Source organism: Ursus maritimus, unplaced genomic scaffold (genome assembly GCF_017311325.1).
Source record: "Ursus maritimus isolate PB19 unplaced genomic scaffold, ASM1731132v1 scaffold_10, whole genome shotgun sequence".
NCBI classification, from domain to species: Eukaryota; Metazoa; Chordata; class Mammalia; order Carnivora; family Ursidae; genus Ursus; species Ursus maritimus.
Genome location: NW_024423344.1, coordinates 18652131 through 18674628, shown reverse-complemented (window position 1 = coordinate 18674628; position 22498 = coordinate 18652131). Strand labels below are relative to the sequence as shown.

The window sequence follows — 22498 nt, the reverse complement described above, 5'->3', positions numbered from 1 at the left end:
ACAAGTCCTTGAAACAGGCATGGTGACATTCCTCTAGGAACTCAGTTGCCTCGATGTTAATACTTTGCTAAGGGCAAAAGGCAGTTCTAGCCTGACCCCCTCCCCTCCACCAAGATCCTGTAAGTCTACTTTAACGTATAAAAATTCCTTTGGAAACTTCCTTTATCTCTAACCACCCCCCCCCAAGATACATGTGGCAATCATCTTCCAAGCATATGGCCCACCGATATACATCTGAAGGGTCTCATGACTAAGGTTTTATTAGACGGTAATAAATGACCTTTTCCCAACAGTAGCTAGCCCCCTCAAGGTCCTGGAAACCTTGCTTCCAAAATTCCTTAGAGACTTACGCTATCCCTAACCCCCTCCCCACTTGAGGGTATGTAATGGGCCATTCCTCACAACCCCGGGGCAGCAGCTCTTTCTGCCCACGGGTCCTGTCCCCGCGCTTTAATAAACCTCCATTTTGCACCAAAGACGCCTCAAGAATTCTTTCTTGGTCGTCGGCTCCGGACTCAACCCCACTGAACCTCACTTTTATTCCCCAACCTCATCACTGGGTGTTGGTTGATTTAGTCTTTGAATAAAATCGGTCAGAGTACCTTTTTGTAAAATAACAACCACACATGACACGCACGTTGTACTTTTCTGCTCTAGCTCCCTCCTGCTTCTTCCTTCTTGTTCCTCTGCCCCTCTTTTCATGGGATAGTTCCTAGAAACAAAGCCTGACACTAGAATAAAAGAGCTGATACCACTATTCTCTTGCAGTTGTTTTCTTTAGCTTTTTAAATGTGGTCCTATTTTTCCGACTTGGCTGATTAGAATTTTGCCTAAGAAACATCTTTCCAAAGTATCTCTGAAAAGATTGTTTTAGATTATTTTCAGCTTTCCCTTTAGCTGGCATCTGGATGCTTTATTTTGTTTCGGTGCATTAAAATGTAATACTACATTAAAAAATAAGTAACCGTGGTTTTTTGAGCCACTTGAGCAAGATCTGAGAATGTTCGGGGTGAGTGGGAGCAGGGAGGCTCTGGCAGGACCCTCTCATTTTAGTGAGGAGGGAGCCAAGCTCCCAGATGTGTTACAGGGTCACAAAGCGAGTGGGAGTCAAAGCCTAGACCAGAATCCAGATGTCTTCATTTTTCATCTAGAACTTTGCCCATTATACCAAGGATTAAGTGGGTAGAGACAACTGAGTTGTGTGCTTTTTTTTTTTTTCTTTTTCTCCCAATCTAAATTTCAGCAATATAACCGTAATGAAGATAAGAACAGCTAACATCTGGGGCGCCTGGGTGGCGCAGTTGTTAAGCGTCTGCCTTCGGCTCAGGGCGTGATCCCGGCCTTCTGGGATCGAGCCCCACATCGGGCTCCTCCGCTATGAGCTTGCTTCTTCCTCTCCCACTCCCCCTGCTTGTGTGCCCTCTCAAGCTGGCTGTCTCTATCTCTGTCGAATGAGTAAATAAATAAAATCTTTAAAAAAAAAAAAACAGCTAACATCTGATGACCGCTTACTTTGTGCTCTGCATTACTCTACACTTCTAATGTGTCCTTATTTGAGTCACCAGACCATTATCCCCATCTTACCAACGAGGAACTGAGGCACAAAAAGCTTACGTTACTTTTCAAGGTAATCTAGTTCAGGTAACAGATGACAGAGATAAGATATGACTCCAAGGCCTTAACTCCAGAGAACAATACTCACCCATTCACATGATGTCTCTCAGCAAAACCAAACCTTCCCCTGGGGTTAGAAAAGCAAAGGAAATGCCTCTAGCTCTGAGTATTGACATTTCATTGCTATTTCAATGTCATTCTTGTGGCTTTGCATTTTGAGAACCCCTATTTTACATAATCACTACTAATGAATTTGCAATCTCACTCTCAGAATTTTCTGAATACAATCACACTGTTTTCGCAATGATGTGAAAATACCAACTTTGCAAATTTCGCATCTTTGTTTACAAAGACGTTTACCTAGATGTAAAGATAACCAAAAAGTTTGCTCTATACCATTAATAAAAGTAAAATAATTATAAATAAGGTTTACAAAGGAACCAGTATAAAAGCTACAGAAGGGACATTTCTTAATATCCAAGACGACAGATCAAATAGAAGAGTCTTCGAGTATAATCTAAGTTGCACCAAATACTAAATACAGTTTCTAGATTTTTTTTCAAAACCCTATTTTTAATGAGTATCTTATATTCTGTTCTAAAGACCAGAAACTATAGGCCTAACAATTTTTTTTAAATGACTTTCTATTAAAAAGAAGTCTTCAAAATGTACATTACATTTATAAAGTTTGAAAACTGCAGGACGTTTAGGGAAGAAGAGATAATATGGAAGACTCTGGAAGTCACAACTAAGATCTCTGTTGGCAGATATAAACTCGGGGCTTACCGCCCTATTAATAATACAGCCAAGGAAGCAGTTGGATGGGCCTTCTCCTGCAATGAGACAGCTGCCTTCTGTGAAATGGGAGGCCATCTTGGAGCCTGCCTGTGGGTTTCCGCCCAGCCATCCTACACTGAAACTACCCCAAATTTCTTACAACCCTCACGTTCCCTTGTGTGGCTGATTTTTAGGTTCATTTTAGCCAATAGTTAGATCTCATGGAGCAAACAAAAACGTCAAGAGATACATAATTTCCGTATCCATCAGGAATAATTAGAGTATAGCCTGAGTACAGGTTTATGCAGGCTAACACAGCATTTCTTAAAGAATGCATTTATGTTTAAATAAGAAGCAGCTGATTATTAGGTGGATGGAACTTAAGTCGCAGGGAAGAATTAGCCTATTTGCACAAAACTACCAGCCTTAAAAGAATCCTGCTTGGAGTCAGGCTGGTGCAGAATTTCTACATTCCAGTGACTTCTCTCTAGATAACTGATGAGTGATAGTGGCCCAGTTCTGTCACTGACCGGGCACTGCCAAGCTACAATCAGACAATCTTCAGTTCAAAGTTTTGTTCTGTTTTCTTCCTGTTCTAATCAAAGCAGAGGTAGAAAGAGATAATCAGCTTCTAATTACTGAAAATCATGGTGTCCTGGCCTCTTTGGTTGTCAGCAGAAAATGTTAAATGGCATACAATCTCTTCCTCTTTGTCTATCAGAAGCCTCACAGAGGATCTCCAGTGTTCAAGGCTCCCACTGTTAGGGGGAAATCCAGGTCACATGAAGACCTCTCCCTTCAAACAGCCAGGGGAGTCCATTTGGAAAGCGCTCACTGCTGCCTCAGCCCAGGCCTGAGCCTCCTCCCAAGAAACAAGTTTTTACGAACATCCCAAATGAATGTCACCCAGGAAAAGCCAGTTTCCTTCCTCCAGTTGCCTTGGAGACAGATCTGCTCTTTTCCCTTCCTTGCATTAGGATACGGGGAGGCCTGGTGGACCGAGAACCTGCTTTGATACCTGCTCTGCCACTGGGGAAAGTCCCTCAACCCCTCAGCCCTTCCCTATTCTCATCTGGGAAACAGTGATACCAGTGTCTGCTTTGTGGGGTTGATGTGAGGTTGAGACATAAAATATGCAAAGTGCCTGACCCCAAATTGGAGATCCAAAATGGGAGGCATATAGTGGGAGGCAGTGCCTGGGGCAGTGGCAGGAGTGCAGTAATGCTCAGACTACAGCCTCTGCTATTTGCACGCTTTGGAAAACCCTTTGGCTCCTTGAGGGGCCAGAGAGCACAAGGAGGCTGGATGAAGGATGTTTTTTCTGTTTTCTAAAGGGACCATAGGGTGAGTCAAGTACTTGTTTACTTCCACCGCCCATAAGAGATCAAGGACTGAGCTCTCGGGCCAGGAAGGGGAGTCTGAGGAGGGTCTCTGAGCCAGGAAATAGATCATAAATGATGTGACGCCACAGTGGCGGGAAATCACTTTGGCAGAGTCCCTTTCAAGTGTTTAAGGAGAACTCCTCTGACTTTCAAAGACCGAGTCCTTTCGACTAATATTCAGGGGCTGGTGTCCCTGTGAAGAACACGAAGTAAGGCCCAGCTCCAGCTGTCCAACAATGGAGAGCTGAAGGACTAGAGACTACAAGCTCCCCCGAGGGCAGGAACACGTCTGCAAGAAAGGGCCAGTGGGGTTACATCACCCCCCAGCGGCGCGGCCCAAATAAGGCTTCAGTTATGACTGTCCTCCTGCGGACACCGGAACCGCAGGGCAGGATCTCGCTGGGGAAGTCTCGGGAAAGGCTGAGGCCCACCGCACACCGCAACTCTAACTCGGTGCCTCCGGATCAAACACGCCTGGCCCGCACGTCGTGTCTGCCACCAACGCAACAAAGAAGCGCCTGGAAAGTCCGGCAGGGCGACTTGCAGGGAGCAAGTGCCTTTCAGAATCCGCGGGGAAATAAACCAGAAAGACTGTTGGATCTGTTACCTGCCGAGTGGTGCTGCGGGGACAGGCCCCGGGTCGTGAGGGATCGGGGTGGCCCTCATCNTAACGCGAGCAGCAGTTCGCGCTTGAGCCCCCGGGAACGCAGAACTCCTTTTAGTGAAAATGAACGCGGAGAAGACGACTCGTATTATCAAGTGAGGTCTTGCAGAAACGAGAAGAGAAGACCATGAAGACCACAGCGCACGAACTACACGCCTCAGTTGTTACCAAACTTTGCGGTAATTACAACTTGACTGGGAGAAATTAAGGCCCGTGGTCCTAAGCCGTATTCATGATGAATAAGCCTTGTGCAGTGAATTCTCCAACCGTTCCTCCGAAGGCAAATTTGACAGTGAACTTTGTTCAACAGCCTGACTAATGGCTACAGCCAGCTCTGGAAACACAAATGAATTTCTTTTTATTTTTAATTAATCAAGTGGATTACTAAATAACACGGGAAGGAAAAAATGAATACGCACACACAATGGAGCATAATTCAGTCAGACGGGGGGCGGGGGAGGCAGTGGGACAAAAAGCACTGGGTCCAGTGACAGAAGACTTGGGCTTCAGTCCAGCTTCTGTCACTTACATAAGACAAGTCACTTAATTGTCTCGAAGTTTCGGTTTCTTTATCTGTGAAAGCTGGGAATAGAAATAACACAGCACTTGGAGGACCTGGTGGGGGGAAGAGGGACAGGGCATGTAGGGGTATGCTTTCTAAAAGCCCTCCTCTACCGTTACTGCTCTCAGCATCAGCGTAGGCTGCCTCCCAGCGCAGCCCCGTTGGTGTGAGGGAGCCTCCGTGTGGCTCCTGTCGCCTGTGGGGCCCTGAGGGCAGTGGCATTCCACTGACAGCCCAGAGAGAAAACGCAGCTAATAGGTACCAGATGACAGCAATGGTGGTGGGTGTTCATTAGATAAATGACCAGATTACCACCTGTGAAGCAAACCAGAAAATGTTCATACCTTCTGGTATCTTCCTGATCTCTCATTTTCTTTGCAGGATAGGTTTAAATTGTGAAAGGGCCCAAGTAGCCACCATCTTAACAGCACAAGGAATTTTGGTTGGCTACCCCTTGGCAACGTGAAGGCGCTGAGTTGCTGGGGGAGATTGCATTTTCCTAAGGAAGGAGATTTGCCGATGTGACCCACTAGATATTAAGGTGCCATACTCGAGTATTTTCCTCCAACTTCACAGATGAGAAAGCTGGGGCTGAGAGAGAGTGACTTGTGTTTCCAAGGTCCCACAGCTCCAAATGATACTCTTAACCGTTACATCACACTGGACACAGGACACTGTGGGAATCTGGAAATTTGCAAAAGATACCGCCTTGCTGGAGGGGCCATGAGTCGGTTCGATCACTTGGGAAAACAATTTGGTACTTTCTAAAAATCTTGAACATTCGTATACTCTATAACCCAGAAATGCCTTCCGAGGTACAGAAATTCTCCTCTATTTGTACTAGTCTGCGTACACAGGGCTATTATGGAAGCGTTGCTCATAATGCAAAACAATCTAGAAAAGCCAGAAGTTCATTTGACAGGGGGATGGATGTAAAGAACTTGTCACACGATGCTACACAGCAGTGACTAGGAAGGAGTCATAACTCTACACAGTTGCAGAGACGAATCTTTCACGTTGCACCAAGTGGAGAAGGGCAGGTTCCAGGGGCCATCTCTAGAACGACACCACTTCAGTAAAACTCAAAGCAAGTAAAGGTAACACAAATCCGGATATGTATGTACGTGATAGAACATTCAAACAATTAAGTGAAAGGTAAGGACAAAATGCGAGCAAATGCCTACCCTCTGAGTGTCGGCAAGGGTGAAATGAACGCCTATAGGTCGATGCAAAAGTGTTGGGTACATTCTGCTTCTCGTGACTGGGTGGCAAGTCCTCGGGTGACCGCTCTGTCCTGCTTCGTATTACCATATAAATTAGATCATATACTTTGAACGAAGTACACATCTCATCATTAACACCTCTGCTTTAAAGTTAGTACTGGTGAGACAGGGGCCTGGGCCTTTCCTCTCGCCCCGAGGCACCTGAAGTGTAGATGACTGAAAAGGAAAGACATTAGGCCAAGGTGCATGGCTCCGATGATCCAAGTGTGTTTTTCCGGCCCTTCCACACTAGAAGGCTACCTAGGGCTCTGGGTCTGGATGAATAGTCCTGCCAGCGCAGCAAAGCAGATGACAGAGTTCTAGACCACTCATGCAGCCGTCAAGAGCTGCACTGGGTGGGCCAGAAATTGCAAACGTCCCTGCCCCTTAGCGGCACTAAGCCACCTGTGGAGAGCAGCAGGGGCGGCAGGAGTGTCCATGTTCCAGGGCTGGAGGCCCAGCTGCCCCCAGGGGCCAGCAAGTGAGTGCCAGTGAGACATCAACACCAGGCGCTCCAGCTGGGGCAATTTATGTGAGTGGATAATTGCACATAATGGAGTTAAAATATAATTGCCTCATTAAAATGGGTTACTAAATCTCATTGTGTGTGAGTGTGAAAGAGATAGACAGAGACACGTGTGTTCAACTGCAAGAAAACAAAATTGCATAAATGAATGTGAACCAGAGCACTCAGAGTGCCTGACTGGGCCACCTCCGTGGAAGGAGACCTCTGCGCCTCGTGGAGCGTCTGAATGACTTGGGAAACCCAGCCCTGGTGGCTGCTCTCGCACAAGGATGACGGCTCAGCGTTGGGCCAAACTCATGGTCGCCAGGGCCTAGGCCCTGCCGGGGAGTCTCCAGTTTGGATGCCCAAGCTCTAGTCTTGTGTGTAGCAAAGATGGGTTCTGTCCCCCCACCATTTCCAGAGTTCCTCCTGGCATGACTCCCCCAGCGAGCTGTGCCATCGGCACTTTTCCTGCCTGCTTTCCCCTCGTGGCCAAATTCAGAGCTGGGACTGGGGCTAGCTGTCTGCCTGTGGTACAGGTACGTCTCGGGAGCAGAGAATAGCTGCAGAGGGACACGCTCCCATGCGTGCCCTGGCCAATCTGGAAGGGAGCCCGTGCGAGTGCCATCGCCTCCGCCTGCCCTGGAAGAACGCAGAGCACCAGGCTCTGGTGAGACACCGCCAATGCTGCCAACGGTCACGCACATCGGGGATGCTCTTCTCCCCTCTCCGGTGACATGCCAGGGCTGCCTGTGGCTGCCGCCTCCATGTCTGCCACCCAAATCACCCATGCCCCAAGGAGAGCTCCTAGATGGGAGAAAAATCCGGCTGCTCTACTCACCTCCTTTGGTGTTTTTTTTTTTTTTTTTTAATAGTTATTTCTAAAATTAACTCCAAGCACTTATTACCCCAAGAGCCACAAATGGTCATGCCTCACTTTGTTCCCAAGTTTCCAACATGCGCTCAATCTGGCAATTAGCACAGCTCAGTCTGGAAGGAGCAAAGTTAAGTTTTGTCTCAGAACGCTCACACATTAAAATGTCAACACTAATGAGTTATTTTCTTTGCAGTATTAGAAAGCAGATAAACATTACCAGTCTGGTGTCAGTGAGTGTCACTAGCAAAACCCCAAACCTGCTTCAGAGTCCCCCAGTCCAGGAGTGTCGCCTGTGGCCACAAGTGAGGCGAGGAGACGGGGACAGGAGATAGCAGGAGAAGGGGACAGAGAGGAGGACTGCACACCCAGCCCTGACCTGGGCATGGGACATGGACAGTGCGCCGTCACCCTCACCAGCCTGCATTACTCACCACCGCTGCTAAGTCCCTGACTTCAAATGCAGTTTTTCACTTATATGAACAGATTTGTTTCTATGCATGATTAAATACTCTCTTGATTCCTCAGATAAGCTCAGAAGTGCAAAAAGGAGGAGGACGAGCTTTTTAATTACAAGCAATTCAGCCTGGCAAATAGAACTCTCAACCTGCCAAGTCCTGGACTTCTAAACCTCGCCAAGATCCCCATCTGCTTCCACGGGGGATTGGGGAGGGGGTGCTGATTCAAGTTCCCACAGAAAGAATTAGAAAATCTTGGACCAAACGCTTAGCTCTAACAAATAAAGAGCCTCAGTTCTGGATAAAAGTCAAATTGTGAAGATACTGCAGAGCTCTGTTTTTTGCTTTTTTGTGTGTTGGGGGGTGGGGGTGGGTGGGTCGTGGAACAGGACGAGACCGGGAAATGGCAGAACCAGATTTCAGTCCATCTTGATGAAATTTTGGAGTTACAAAGGCTCCTCTTGTTCCCTCAGGTTTTTTTGGGTGCAAGCCAGGGGCGCCTGGATATCCCTAATCCCTGAACGGATCTCCCTAGCCCGCCCCCATGCCCAGTTCTTGAACGCCAGGATACTCCAGAAGCCTCCGAATGGAGCCCCTGAAATGTTATGAAACAGGAATTGGCAACGCTTTCCTTTTAAGCTGCCAAACTGGAGAAAGAGCCGTGGAGGCACAGGGAAGGTGAATGCAATGTGTCATCTGGGTGTCATGACTCAACTCGAAAGGTGCCCCCAATGGGGCCCCCACCGCTCAGGTGGCAGGCAGATGGAGGGCAGATGGGCAAGAAGGGCGGGGACAGAGGCAGCACCGAGGAGAACATCTAGAAGCCAGCAGTGCCGGGTGGCAGCTGCAGTCTCAGCCAGCCTGGCACTGCTCTCAGGAAGCCTGGAGTGCCACCCTCTGGTAACTGAGCCAGGGGCTGGTTGCTAAATCCTCCAACAGAACCCTCCCTACAGGCACTTGGCATTTGAGCCTTAATGGTGTTGGCACTTGGCCTAATTGCTCAGAATATGTGCATGGTTAGAGAGTAATTCCTTCATCACACTCAGTAAGTTATCTGCACACAGCACAGAAGCTGTGATATTTTTATTCCAACAATTCCTTTGCAGACCACCAAAATTCTATGAAAAGTTTCTCAGAAGCTATTAGGTATAAACCAAACCGAGTTTTACATTCAGTTTATGCTTCAGATTATGGATCGTGGTATAAACCTCAGACTGTCCACCAAGCAAAAAAATGGACTCATTTTGTTCAAGAAACCCTGTGCGAAGAATGTTGCTACATCCAGTGTTGAAAAGGAGTCCCGTGATATATACTATCTCAAAAGACTGGGAGCTGACATACTTGCTTACGCTAGTTAACGTGATTATGCCCCGTAGCTCACTTTGAGATAAGGTCATTTTGGTTCATGAAATCAGATCACCTTATCAGATTGATCTCTTCGAGATTCAAGTCAGATGCCAGTATTCAAAAAACAGTCAGAGCCGACAGAATCCCAGTCACCCAGGGTTTGAGAGGACAGAAGTGAACAATATGAATGTTATCTCAATACGCTCTGCTAATTTCGCTTAATTTACCCTGGGACCAAAGTGACTCGTGCGGCCGGTAGTTCATATATCGATGACTGGCTTAACTGGTAAGTCTACAGTTTATTTTTGTAACTGTGAAATAGGACACAGAGACAGGGACATAAAAGGGCTATAACAGAAGGAAACCTATCGTCATCATCAATTGTTCTTTTTAAGAAACAAATTTTGTTTGTCTCCATTTTTAAAAACTTTAATAGCAGAAATGCAAATAACATACTTCTAAGTAACTAAAGGCTCAAAGAAAAAAATCATAAGGGATAAAATTGTAAATGTCTAGACACAGTCTCAAAACATATAAAGCAAAAACTGAAAAAACTTAAAAAAATAAGCAAATACACAGTCTTAGTTAAAATTTTTTAACAAATCTCTCTCAGCAGCTGAGACAACATGCAGATCAAAATCCCAAAGGACTATAGATGATTTGAACAAGATTAACAAAATGTATCCTCTTAACATGTATAGAACATTGCACCTGATAACTACGGAACATATCCTTTCCAAATTTAAGGGGGACATCCTTCACTAAAATAGCAAGCTGGACCATAAAATAAGTATGAACAAATATATAAGGATTGATATACAATATACTGACCGGCTACAGTGGAATTAACCTTGAAATCAGGAATAAAAAGATACCTGGGAAATCTTCTTATGTTTGGAAATACACTTTTTAAATAATCCATGAGTCAAAGAAGAAATCGCAGTGGGAATCAGAAAATACTTTTCAGTGAAAAATAATGAAAATATGACATATAAAAACATGGATATAACTAAGTTTGTGTTTACATGGAAATACAGATGATATTTAAATGAATATATTACAAGAAAAGAAAGTTTGAAGATTGATGATACCGATCTTCCTTGACTCACAATAGGGTCATGTCCCGTGAAGCCCACTGTCAGGTGAAATAAGGTGAAAATGCATTTAGTGCACCCAACCTACTGAACATAATAGCTTAGCCTCACTAGCCTGCCTTAAATGTGCTCAGAACACTCGCATTAGCCTACAGTGAATCATCTAACACAAAGCCTTCTTTAGTGTGTTGAATATCTCATTTAATTTAGTAACTACTGCACTGAAAATGAAAAACAGAATGACTGTATGGGTACAGAATGGCTGTATCAGTTGTCTACCATTGTGATTACGGGGCTGACAGGAAGCTGGGGCTCCCTGTTGCTGCCCAGCATCAAGACAGGATTGTCTTGCGCACGGCTAGTCCAGGAAAAGAGCAAAATTCAAAATGTGAAGTACAGTCCCAACTGAATGCAACTGCTTTTGTGCCACCATAAAGTCAAAATACCATATGTTGAACTATATAGTAAGTCGGGGACAATCTCTATAAGCTCCCACTTCAAGAAGATAGAAAAAGAAGAGCAAATAAAATACCAAGAAAGTAGAGGGAAGGAAAGAATAAAAATGGAGCAAAAAATCAATGAAATGTAAAAGAAAGATAATCAACCACACCAAGAACAGACTCTTTGAAAAGACTCACAAAGTTCATAACTCTCAGCAAGACTAATCAAGAAAGAAAACATAAATTATTAATACCATGTCCACAGACATTAAAAAAGGTTCAGAGGACAGTAAGGAAAATGACATTATGACAAATTTAGGTGAAATGGACATATATTTTGAAAAACAGAATTCATCAAAACTGACACAAGAAGAAATGGACCATAGGGATACTCTTGTATATATTTAAAAAATTGAATCTGAAATTTAAAGCCTTCCCACAAAGACATCTCTAGGTAAGCTGGCTGCACTTGGAAGTCACCCAAGCACTTATGGAAGAAATAACAACAATCTTACACAAACTATTCCAGATAAGAGAAGAAGAGATGATGTGCTAATCTGTTTCATGATGTCAGTACAATCTTGTTACCAAAACCTGACAAAGATATTAAAAGAAAAGAAAATTACAGGGTAATCTACAGGCCATGAACATAAAAGCAGAAATTCTAAATAAAATATAAGTAAATCAAATCAAGAGGGTTATAAAAAGATTGTACATTATGACCATTGGGTTTATTCCAGGAATGCAAAGTTGTTTTGACATTTGAAATTCTCCACATTAAGCAAATAAGGGAGGGTAAAGCCTATACAGTTGTCTAAACAGACACAGGAAAAAAAATAATCCACATTTGATAAAATTCAAAACTCATTCATGATTTAAAGTAATCATAACAAATCAGGAACACAAGGGGGCTTCCTTAATTTGATAAAGCTTATCTACAAAATATCAGCCAAGTAAAAGCTTTCCCTCCTTCCTCACATTTTGGAAAAAGACAGGTGATCGCGATTACCACTTCTATTCAACACTGTAACGTACTGTTGAACACTGCCGAGTGTCAAAAAGCCAGAAAGACTAAGAAGAAATAAAACTGTCATTAATCACAGACTACGTGATTGCATTGATAAAGTTTACAAAAGAATCTACAAATAAAGTTTAGAATTAATTAGTAAATGTAGCAAGGTCACTAGTCACTATATAAAACAAAACTAAATCCAGTGGTTTGTACAAAAAGAGAAAATAATATGATCAATATAGGATTATCCCAGGAATGCAAGAGGGGCTTATGATCAGAAAAACTATGTCATTTACCACATTAACATTAAAAAGAGAAGTGCCTTATGATCATATGATACCCTCTGATTAATCTACTGAAAGCCTACAGCAAACGTAATTCTAATGGTGATACTGGGAACGTCACCTTTAAAATCTGAATTATCATAGTTCTTGGTAAACACTTGCTAGCGGTCCTAGTCGGCATGTTAAGACAACAAAAGAAATGGAGGGCATATAGATTGCAAAGAAAGAAACAACACTGTCATCTAGTCTCAAATAATATAAATGTCTATATAGAAAACTCAGAGCATAGATATTGTATTAGATATAATAAGTGAGTTAAGTGCTAAGATCTAATATAATCAACATATAAAAATCAATTCTGTTTCTATACACAGCAACAGATAATTTTAAAATAGAATTTAAAAATAGATAGCCATTTACACTATGAACAAGAACTGCAAGTTTGTTAGGAATGAATAGACCAAAGTTTTCTTAGATTTGTATGAAGAAATAGAAACTTTTTTGAAGGACACTGAAACTACTCTAATTAAATAGGGATATTTAACATGTTCATGATTTGGATTATTTAACATCATAAAGATATCAATTGCGCCCAAACTGATATATAGATTCAAAGTAATCCCAACCATATTCCCAGTGGCTGCTTGAGAAATAGAAGTTGATTTTAAAACCTAAGTGGAAGAGCAAAAAGCCAAGAATGCCTGAGGCATTGTAGATGAAAAAGACAAAATGGAAATCCTACCATATATCAGGATGATAAAGTTATAATATCAAAATATTTGTTATTGGTGCAGGAATAAGTAAAGCTATGAAAAGAATGCAAAAAAGATCCAGATATGTGCCCACATATATAACAATTTATGACAGAGATAGCACTAGCCTCATCCCACTGTTAGCACTCACAAAGTCGGAAGCAACAGGAACTCTGCGCCGTCCCCTGATACCTGCGGTTCCCAAGAGCAACCCCATGGCTATCATTTACCCCTTGCAAGCAGAATCACAGGTTAACCACTGGAGTGTATTTGCACGTTTTTGGGTTTCTGCAAATTCCATTATGGTTTATTATGGTGTGATTCATTACATTAACCTGTTAATACTCAGTGGTTAAGTGATTCTTCTTTGTAGGATTCAGAATAAAGGCAGGGTAACTTTACATGGTGTTTTTGTTTTCACTGCTCTTAACAGCAGCCTTCTGACTTCCGAATGCTTGCTTTGCTTACATCTTTGTTTATGAAAAGGTACTAATACAGTTTTCAAGCAAGAAAAATTCCTGGTCTTCTATTAAGTGCATAGTGCCAGGCTGCGGAATACTAACCAAATCTTTGGTTTCCTTTTTAAGACTTGGCTTCTGAGGCAAATGCATTTTTCTACCTCAGTGCACTCCTCATTACCATTTTATATTCCATGTGAGGCCTGGGTAGCGAACAGCAGCCAGCTCTTGTCTGAGTTCTCCGAAGTAGGTTCACACATTTGATACCCCTAGGAAGGCTCATAGCATCTCAACACATGAGGCCCAACTTTTGATGCTGGCTTGCACAAGAAAAACCACTCTTGTTTCTAGTCATTTTGCTCTTGGTAGGCAAAAACTAATGCTCACTCCAGTGGAATTTCAGATCTTGACAGTGGTGGAAATAAAGAGAATATTCAAGTAAATTAATTTCCTGGTGGCAAAGCTATTAACTTTGGAAATCCTAGATTGGCTGGGACTTTAACTGTTTAAAATACACAATGAAAAAACACTTTGGCAAACTATATATATATATCCTCTCAAAGCAAGCAAATATTTCATATGGATATTTTCGGCCCTACCAACAATTTTCCCTTATTTTCATAAGCGTAGTACTATTTATTTTTACTTATTAAATTATCGGTGCTAGGAAAGTTTTTATTTATTTATTTTTTAATTTTTTTAAAAGATTTTATTTATTTATGTGACAGAGAGACAGCCAGCGAGAGAGGGAACACAAGCAGGGGGAGTGGGAGAGGAAGAAGCAGGCTCCCAGCAGAGGAGCCCGATGTGGGGCTCGATCCCAGAACGCCGGGATCACACCCTGAGCCGAAGGCAGATGCTTAACGACTGCGCCACCTAGGCGCCCCTATTTTTAACATTAATGTTAGTTGGATTTGATAGACGAGCATGCTGTTATTAAGTGATCATTATATTCGTTTCTTAGCCAATTTACAGTCATTTCATGGGTGGATGTGAAAATACGTAATTACATCATCTATCTCCAAAAGCACATTCTAAGGAGAAATAAATACATATGTCCAAGATAATTTTGCTTAAGTACGTTTATAGCCCTAAAGTAACCATATGTAGACCTATGTATTTATAATCTTATCTAAACAGTTTATTTAACTAAATAGGAAAAATAAGCTGACCTCCAAGTATTCAACATTATTATGTGACTCTGCATCTTAATATTTATTTTAAAATTTATATTGTATAAAAGGTGAAAACTTGTTGCCTAATACAAGGTCACAAAGATTTACACCTATGTTTCTTCCTGAGAGTTCTATAGTTTTTTTTTTTTTTAAAGATTTTATTTATTTATTTATTTGACAGAGATAGAGACAGCCAGCGAGAGAGGGAACACAAGCAGGGGGAGTGGGAGAGGAAGAAGCAGGCTCATAGCGGAGGAGCCTGATGTGGGACTCGATCCCATAACGCCGGGATCACGCCCTGAGCCGAAGGCAGACGCTTAACCGCTGTGCCACCCAGGCGCCCCTATAGTTTTTAACTTTTACATTGAGATCTTTGACCCATTTTGAGTTAATTTTTATATACGTCATGAATATGGTCCAACTTCAGTCTTTTTTTTTTTTTTTTAAGATTTTAAGTAATTTCTGCAGCCAACATGGGGCTCAACCCCACAGCCCCGAGATCAAGAGTCACACGCTTCACTGACTGAGTCAGCCAGACACCCCCAACTGCAATCTTTCTGCATGTGGATTTCAAGTTGTTCTGGTGCCATTTGCTAAAAAGATTGTTCTCTCCCCATTGACAGTGTTGGCAACTTTGTAAAAAATCAGTTGACAATAGATGTATGAGTTAACTTCTGAACTCTAAATGGTATCCCATTGATGCCTATTCTTATGCCAGTATCACACTGTTTTGATTACTGTGGAATTGTAGTAAGTTTTGACATTGGGAAGATTCAAGATTGTTTAGGTTATTCATGGTTTCCTATATGTCCATATAAATTTTGGGATCAGTTTGTCTATTTCTGGACCAAAAAAAAAAAAAAAGGCAAAAGACATTTTGATAGGGACTGCATTGAATCTACGGATAAGTTTGGGGAATATTGCCATGTTAACGATATTGAGTCTTTCATCCATGAACATGAAATGTCTTTCCATCTACTTAGACCATCTTTAATTTCTTTCAACCGTGTTTTGTAGTTTGCAGTGGAAAAGTATTTCACTTCCTTGGTTTAATCTGTTCCTAAGTATTTTATTCTTTTTGGTGCTACTGTAAATGGAATTGTTTTCTTACTTTTTCAGATTGTTCATTACTAGTGTATAGCAATACAACAGATTTTTGCGTACCGGTCTACATACTGCAATGTTGCTATACTTGTTTATTAGTTCTAATATATATATGACCATATATATAGATAGATCGATGTAACAGATATGCATGCTCATACCATCTTCAAAAGGACATACTTTTACTTCTTCCTTTCCAATCTGAGTGTTTTCTATTTAGTCTTACCTAATTTCTTTGGGTATAATTTCTAGTACAATGTGGAATAGAAGTGGCAAGAGGGTACAACCTTATCTTATTCATAATTTTAGGGGGGAAAGTTTTCAGTATAAAGTTAGATGTGAGTTTTTCATAACGGTCCTTAATCAGTTCAAGGAAATTCCCTTCTATTCCTAATTTGTTGGGTGCTTTTTGTTCTATCAAACGCTTTCCCTGCATCTTTTGAGGTAATCATGTTTGTTATTTATTCTATTAATACGGTGTAGTACATTGATTGACTTTCATGTGTGAAACTGGTCTTGCATTCCTGGGACAAACTTACTTAGTCCTAGCATATAATCCTTTAATATGTTGCTCGATTTTCTTGTTAGTATTTTGTTGAGGATTTTGCATTCATAATCATAAGGGATATTGGACTATGATTTTCTTATGTTGCCTTTTCTGGTTTAATTATACCAGTAACACATACTGGCCTCATTGAACAAGTTCGGATGTGTTCCCTCTGTTTTATTTTTTGGAAGACTTTGATAAGGATTAGTGTTAATTCTTTAAATATTTGCTAGAAGTTATCAGTGAAGCCATTTGGTACGGGCTTTTTAACAATTGGAATTGTTTTGACTCTAGCAATCAAATTGAGTACGAATCAATCTCTTTGCTATAGGTCTATTCAGATTTTCTCTTTCTTCTGAGTCAGTTTTGTGTTTTTCTGTATTTGTCCATTTGATCCATATTATCTAATTATTGATGTACAATTTGTAGTATTCTGTTATCCTTTTTGTTGCATCTTACATGTTTCTTTAAACCCTTGCCTGCACGCATTATATTATGATCAGCACATACGTTCTCAGAAATAACACTCTTCTGAACATGCCATACAAGAAACAATTTTCCAAACTTTTTTACACGTACATGCGTTACAGAATGGCTAGCACACCCATTCATTGAGACAACACTATTTTTCTATTCTATATTTTCTCTCTGTCTGCCATAATCTTTATTATTTCCTTCTTCTTGCTTTTAGTTTGCTTTTTTTCCTAGTTTTTTTAGGGTGTAGGGTTAGGTTAATTTATTTCTTTACTGTGGGCTATTTTCTTTTGAGCACTGTTTTTGTTGAATATCAGAAGTATTGGTATGCTGTTTTACACCAAACTTTCATTCATCTCAAAGTTTTCTCTAATGTCCTTTGTTATTTCCTTTTTAACCCACTGGTTATTTAAGAGTATATTGTTTAATCTCCATATTTATTTATTTTCCTTTTGTTATTGGTTTCTAATTTTGTGCCGCTGTAGTTGGAAAAGATACTTTCTATGATTTCAGTCTTTTTAAATTTACTGAGACTTGAATTGTGGCCTAACATATGGTCTGCCCTGGAGAATGCAGCATGTGGACTTGAGAAGAATGTGTACCCTGCTGTTGGGTGGTGTTCCGTAGATGTCTATTAGGTCTAGCTGGTTTACACACGTGTTGCCTGAGTCCTCTATTTCCTTGCTATTCTTTACTTCTTTGTCGATTCAAGTGACTCTCTAGTATACTTTCATGTCAGCCACAAGGACTACTTCTTATTTTTTTGGAAGGTTTATTTATTAGAGAGAGAGAGAAAGTGCATAAGCAGGGGGAGCAGGAGAAAGAGAGGGAGAAGGAGGCTTCCCACTGAGCAGGGAGCCCAACTCAGGGCTCCATCCCAGGACCTTGGGATCATGACCTGAGCCAAAGGCAGATGCCTACCAACTGAGCCACCCAGGTGCCCCTCAGCCACAAGGACTAGCTTTAACATTCCTTTAAGGCAGGTGTGACAGTTTTTGTTTATCCTGAACTCTCTTAATTTTGTCTGTATTTTCACAGGCAGTTTTGCTGGCTACAGAATTCTAAGTTAACAGTTTTGTTCTTCCAGATACTTGAACGTATCATCTAATGCTTTCTGGCCTCTATGGTTTCTGATGAGAATCATGATAACCTTATTGTAAATCACATGTACATGATGAGTTCCCTTCCTCACTGCTTTCAAGTCCCTCTCTTAGTCTTTGGCTTTTGATAATTTGGGATGTGTCTTAGTGTGTATCTTCGTGTGGGCTTGGTTAACTTCTTAAATGTGTATATTAAACTTCTCAACAAACTTGTAAAGTTTCCTACAAATATTTCTTCAAATACTCTTTTGGTCCCCTTTCCCCTACTCTTTTCCTTCTGAAACACCCATTGTGTGAATATTGTTGATAATATCCTGCAGGTCTCTGAGGCACTGTTCACTTTCAATCTTTTTTCTTTCTTTTTTTTTTTCCTTTTTTCTTTCTGTTCCTCAGACTGGATAATCTCCATTGGCCTAACTTCAAATCTGAAGATTCTTTTTACTAACTGTTCAAATCTGTTGGACTCCTACAGTGAATTTTTAAATCTGTTATTATATAATTTTCAACTCCAGAAAAGATACTTAAAATTTTTGTAAAATTATGACTTTAAATTATAATTTTACCATCATTTTTGCCATTTCTACAGGAAAAATGGAGAAGATGAGTGCAGTATTTGAAGGTGGGAAAATAAGGGAGATTAATCTAACAGCTTCTATTTTCTCTATAAATTATAAGGGTCATTAACTGAGAGCGAGGACGGAAAAGTCATCTTGAAAAGTGGAGAGGTGAGGTTGGCTAAGAGACAGAGTAGAACTACAAAGCAATACTGAGTGCCATTTGAAGACTGTGATCATGAATTTAAAAAGTCATTCAGTCCATTTATGTGATTTTTCTCAGATAACATTCATCTATTCAAGTCAGGTGCAAAGAAAGAAACAGAAGAATTCAACCAGAGGTTTTTGCAAGGCAAATACCTTTTTCTGAGAAAAGGCCAACAGGTATTCTCTAAGGTTATACTCACACCACATCAAAACGGCTCAAAACGCAAACCAGGAAGGATATAGCAAATATAAGTTTTGTGTCCATGACGTAGCACTTATAATCTTTTATTTTCACTTAGTACTCAAGAAAATAGTGATAACACATACTGCTCATCAGTCTTCCACTGGTTATCTCAATTTGGCCCTATATTGTACTTCCTTTTCTATTAGTACATTTTCTAAAAACATATTGATGAGATGTATGAAAATATACTTCAATTATCACTGTTCTAGAAATAGCTTTAATATTTTGAGAAAATGTGTCAAAAGCCAAATACACTTTTTTTTCCAGAAAACACAGGGATTCATTAATGATAAGGTAGCAATCTTTTTCTCATTGTAGAAATAAATTATATAAAATTTAAGCTCTTGATTTTTTTATACTTTATTTTCTATCTTTTATATATATCACACATACTCATTGAAGGAAAAAGACTAAAAGCACAGATTTACACCAAAAGAGGTGATAAATAACTGCTCTTACTCCAAAAGAATCATATTAATATAAACAATTATAAATTTCAGATACATGAACAGGCCATGTTCTGTAAATAATAATGCGTTATACATTATATGTTACATAATATTAATTTTATCTTACTACTTTGCAAAATATTTTAGCCTTGTCCAGTTTTTCCTTATGCCTCAGTTTTCTCATTTATAATTTAGGGACTCACCTCTTTTTATAGTTTTATCAGAAATTAAGATATTTTGCTAATAAGAATCATCCTTGAAATCTTACCAACAAAGTAAAGTCACATCAAACACACTGAGATCTATTTTTTTTTTTTTTTTGGGGGGGGAAAAACACAGTGATTCTGAATCTTCCTCAGAGGTAAAGTTCTAAAGTCAGAACCCAAATCATTCTTTGTGAGGGGCCACCAGGGGGACAGATACTGTCAGTGAGCAATTGCTACTCAGTATTTTTCCTCTGGTGTGAGAGTAGATCATTATTTCTTTGGTTTGAACACCAGATAAAATCTGTAGTTGGTTGGATTTAGAGGTCACACTATGTAAAAAATATCTATCACTAAACACCAGACTTACATGCAGCACAGGGTGCCTACATACCTAAAATCCTTTTGAAGTGCTGAACTTCACCTTGAATTCAGTCCGGGGTTTACACAGGGTGAAATCCACCCTGTTTTAATTTTTAATTATTTTTCTCTCTCTCTTTTCCCACTTTTTGCTAAGTGTGTATTTCTGCTCCTCCTTTAAATATGTCTACTCACATGAATAATAAGAAAGCAACTTCATTTTAGGTAGGGAGATGGTATGTCCCATCTTTGTACTAATTCTGAAGTTGAGACAAATTTTTTATGTATGATTAATTTGGAACTAATGTTGTAAAGAAAACTCCCTCAAACCTTTCATATGACTTTCCCCCATATGTTTATATTGTAGAAAACTGCAGCACTGGGGACGTGGCTCGCAGAGAACTCAGCATCGCTACGTAAGGAGCAAACACAGAGCAGCACTAACTCAGCTTGAGATTACATGACTCATGTCCATGTTACTGTGATCAAAGAAAAGAAGTTATTGGGACCAACAATGTTATGATACAAAAAAAAAAATCGTAACCATCAAATCTCAAAATGAAGATTAACAGACTAAAGAACATGAAAACCTTTAGAGTTTTAGGGATGCAATATTTTGCTAACACATTCAAATAAGATTATCAGGAGAGAAGTGTCTGCACTTGCTGCGGCGAGCGGTGGAGGATGCTCTCCGGATCTTTGTATTCGTTGACTGGGTTCATCACAGCAGCATACACTTCACCGTAGGCTCTGCAGACTAATTCTGTAGACTGTTTTATGATCTGCTCCCTATTGATAAACAAACAGTATGTGAACTCACAATCCGAAAATAAAACTAAGAATTCTAAGAAACTTCATATTTGAACCAACACATTTCATTTTCATAACTGCCACATACATACTATAAAAAAATCACTGTACAACTACACAAGTTACTTTGGTTTGGGGATCAAACATACTTTTTATATTCATTATTTGTTTATTGTTGCAGAAGGGAGGGGCTGTGTTTTGTCCACAGTTGTACCTTTAGGATTACTAGACAAAAACCAGAAACTGTGACCTACCATCAAGGTCCTGATTTTGCGAACGTGACTGACAACACAGTAATGTTAAAGAAAGAGGCTTATCATCATTCTATTTATCAACACTTTGAATCTCAGAATAACTTACAGTAAACCATCCTTTCAGCTACAGCTCCTACACCAGTAATTGCATTTTAGATTTCTCATCTATTTATGTTACCAGGTTAAAATAATGGGACACTTGCCTCCAACAAGTCAGCATTTTCCACAAAAAGCATTTCTATATATGCACATAAAAGAATAAAAAGTTTCAAATGAACTGAAGCAAAATTTTAAAGATCTGGCTAGAAAAAATAGCACTGGGTTCATAATGTCTCCATTAACTGCCTCCATGTTCTCATGACATTTACTTCTTGTCATCCTCAGCTACTTCTATTCATGTGTCACTATGCCTAGAGATAAAAACACTATCTTTTCTAATTTTTACAACTAAATTTAAATGTGTCTTTCAAGCTTCACTCCCAAACCTACTTTTTTGTTGTTTATTTCCGTCAGTGGCATAACCATGTTGCGTCACCTCAGTTCAGACCCTAACGAACTCCTATATGGAGTACAGAAAAAAGCTCCTATCTGGTCTTCCCCCTTTCTAGTCTCTTCCACATTCAATCTATTATAAGCACTGCTGTTAGATTAATCTTTCTAAAGCATACCTATTATCTTGTCTCTCCCTCACCCAGGGCCTTCCTTCAAGGAGTGTCTCCAGTTTCCGAGAAGTCAAAATCCCTCGTCCTGTCATTTAGAATCCTTTATAATACCTTCCATATCACAACGCTAATCCTGAGGTCTGACATAACTCCTGATTATTCTGTCCTGCTCTTGTTCACCTGAATTCCTCTGCTCTATTCCTCCATTTGCCCAGGGTGCTTTTCTCTCTCTCTCACCCTCAAATGCCCTTAATTCTCAGTAAAAATGTACTCTCTCATTCCCTGATCCTCAGAGCTAGAAATAATTATTCCATTTTGGAATGTCCATGACCAAAATGATACTTGGAAGACTATCTGTAGAAACATGTATCTGTGGTCTAAGAAAGTATAAGGTTAACTGGATGGAATGAGGAGGGAAGTACACTAATGACCTAGGATCATCAGCACCGTGTTCTGATGGGGTCTCAAACTCTTGGTGAGGTGAAACGACTTGACATTTCCCCAAACTACTAAAGCTTTCAAAATGAGAGTGGGTAGAAGGCAGTTACACTGAGGAAATTCTCTGAGCAGAGTGGACTAATGCTACTGGCTATCCTACCTTTTCACTGGAAGGGAGGATGGCAGAAACTGGTTTGGAAATCTACTTAACCAGGTGATCCTTTGAGATATTTTTGATCTATTAGTGATCCTTCCTATAATTAACTGAACACAATAATAAATGCATCAGTATGATGCAAAATTATTTTCCATACATGAAATTGGTGAAAAATACTATAAACTGATATTTTAAAAATCTGTTAAATACACATTTGATGTCCATTTTGCAACAAGTCAAATTATGAATTTTAGACATAGTGTTTTTCATTCTTT

General features: G+C 40.4%; 1 protein-coding gene across 3 annotated transcripts in view; it reads right to left on the bottom strand.

The window, feature by feature from the left end:
- Positions 1 to 18129: 18129 nt before the first annotated feature.
- Positions 18130 to 22498, bottom strand: part of COG6 (component of oligomeric golgi complex 6) — an 86589-nt gene continuing 82220 nt past the window's right edge. For all 3 annotated transcript variants that reach the window (XM_040622288.1, XM_040622295.1, XM_040622292.1), the window contains one exon: positions 18130 to 20691. In XM_040622288.1, coding sequence (XP_040478222.1) covers positions 20544 to 20691 — 148 coding nt within the window. In that variant the 3' untranslated portion in view covers positions 18130 to 20543. The remainder of the gene's footprint in view (positions 20692 to 22498) is intronic.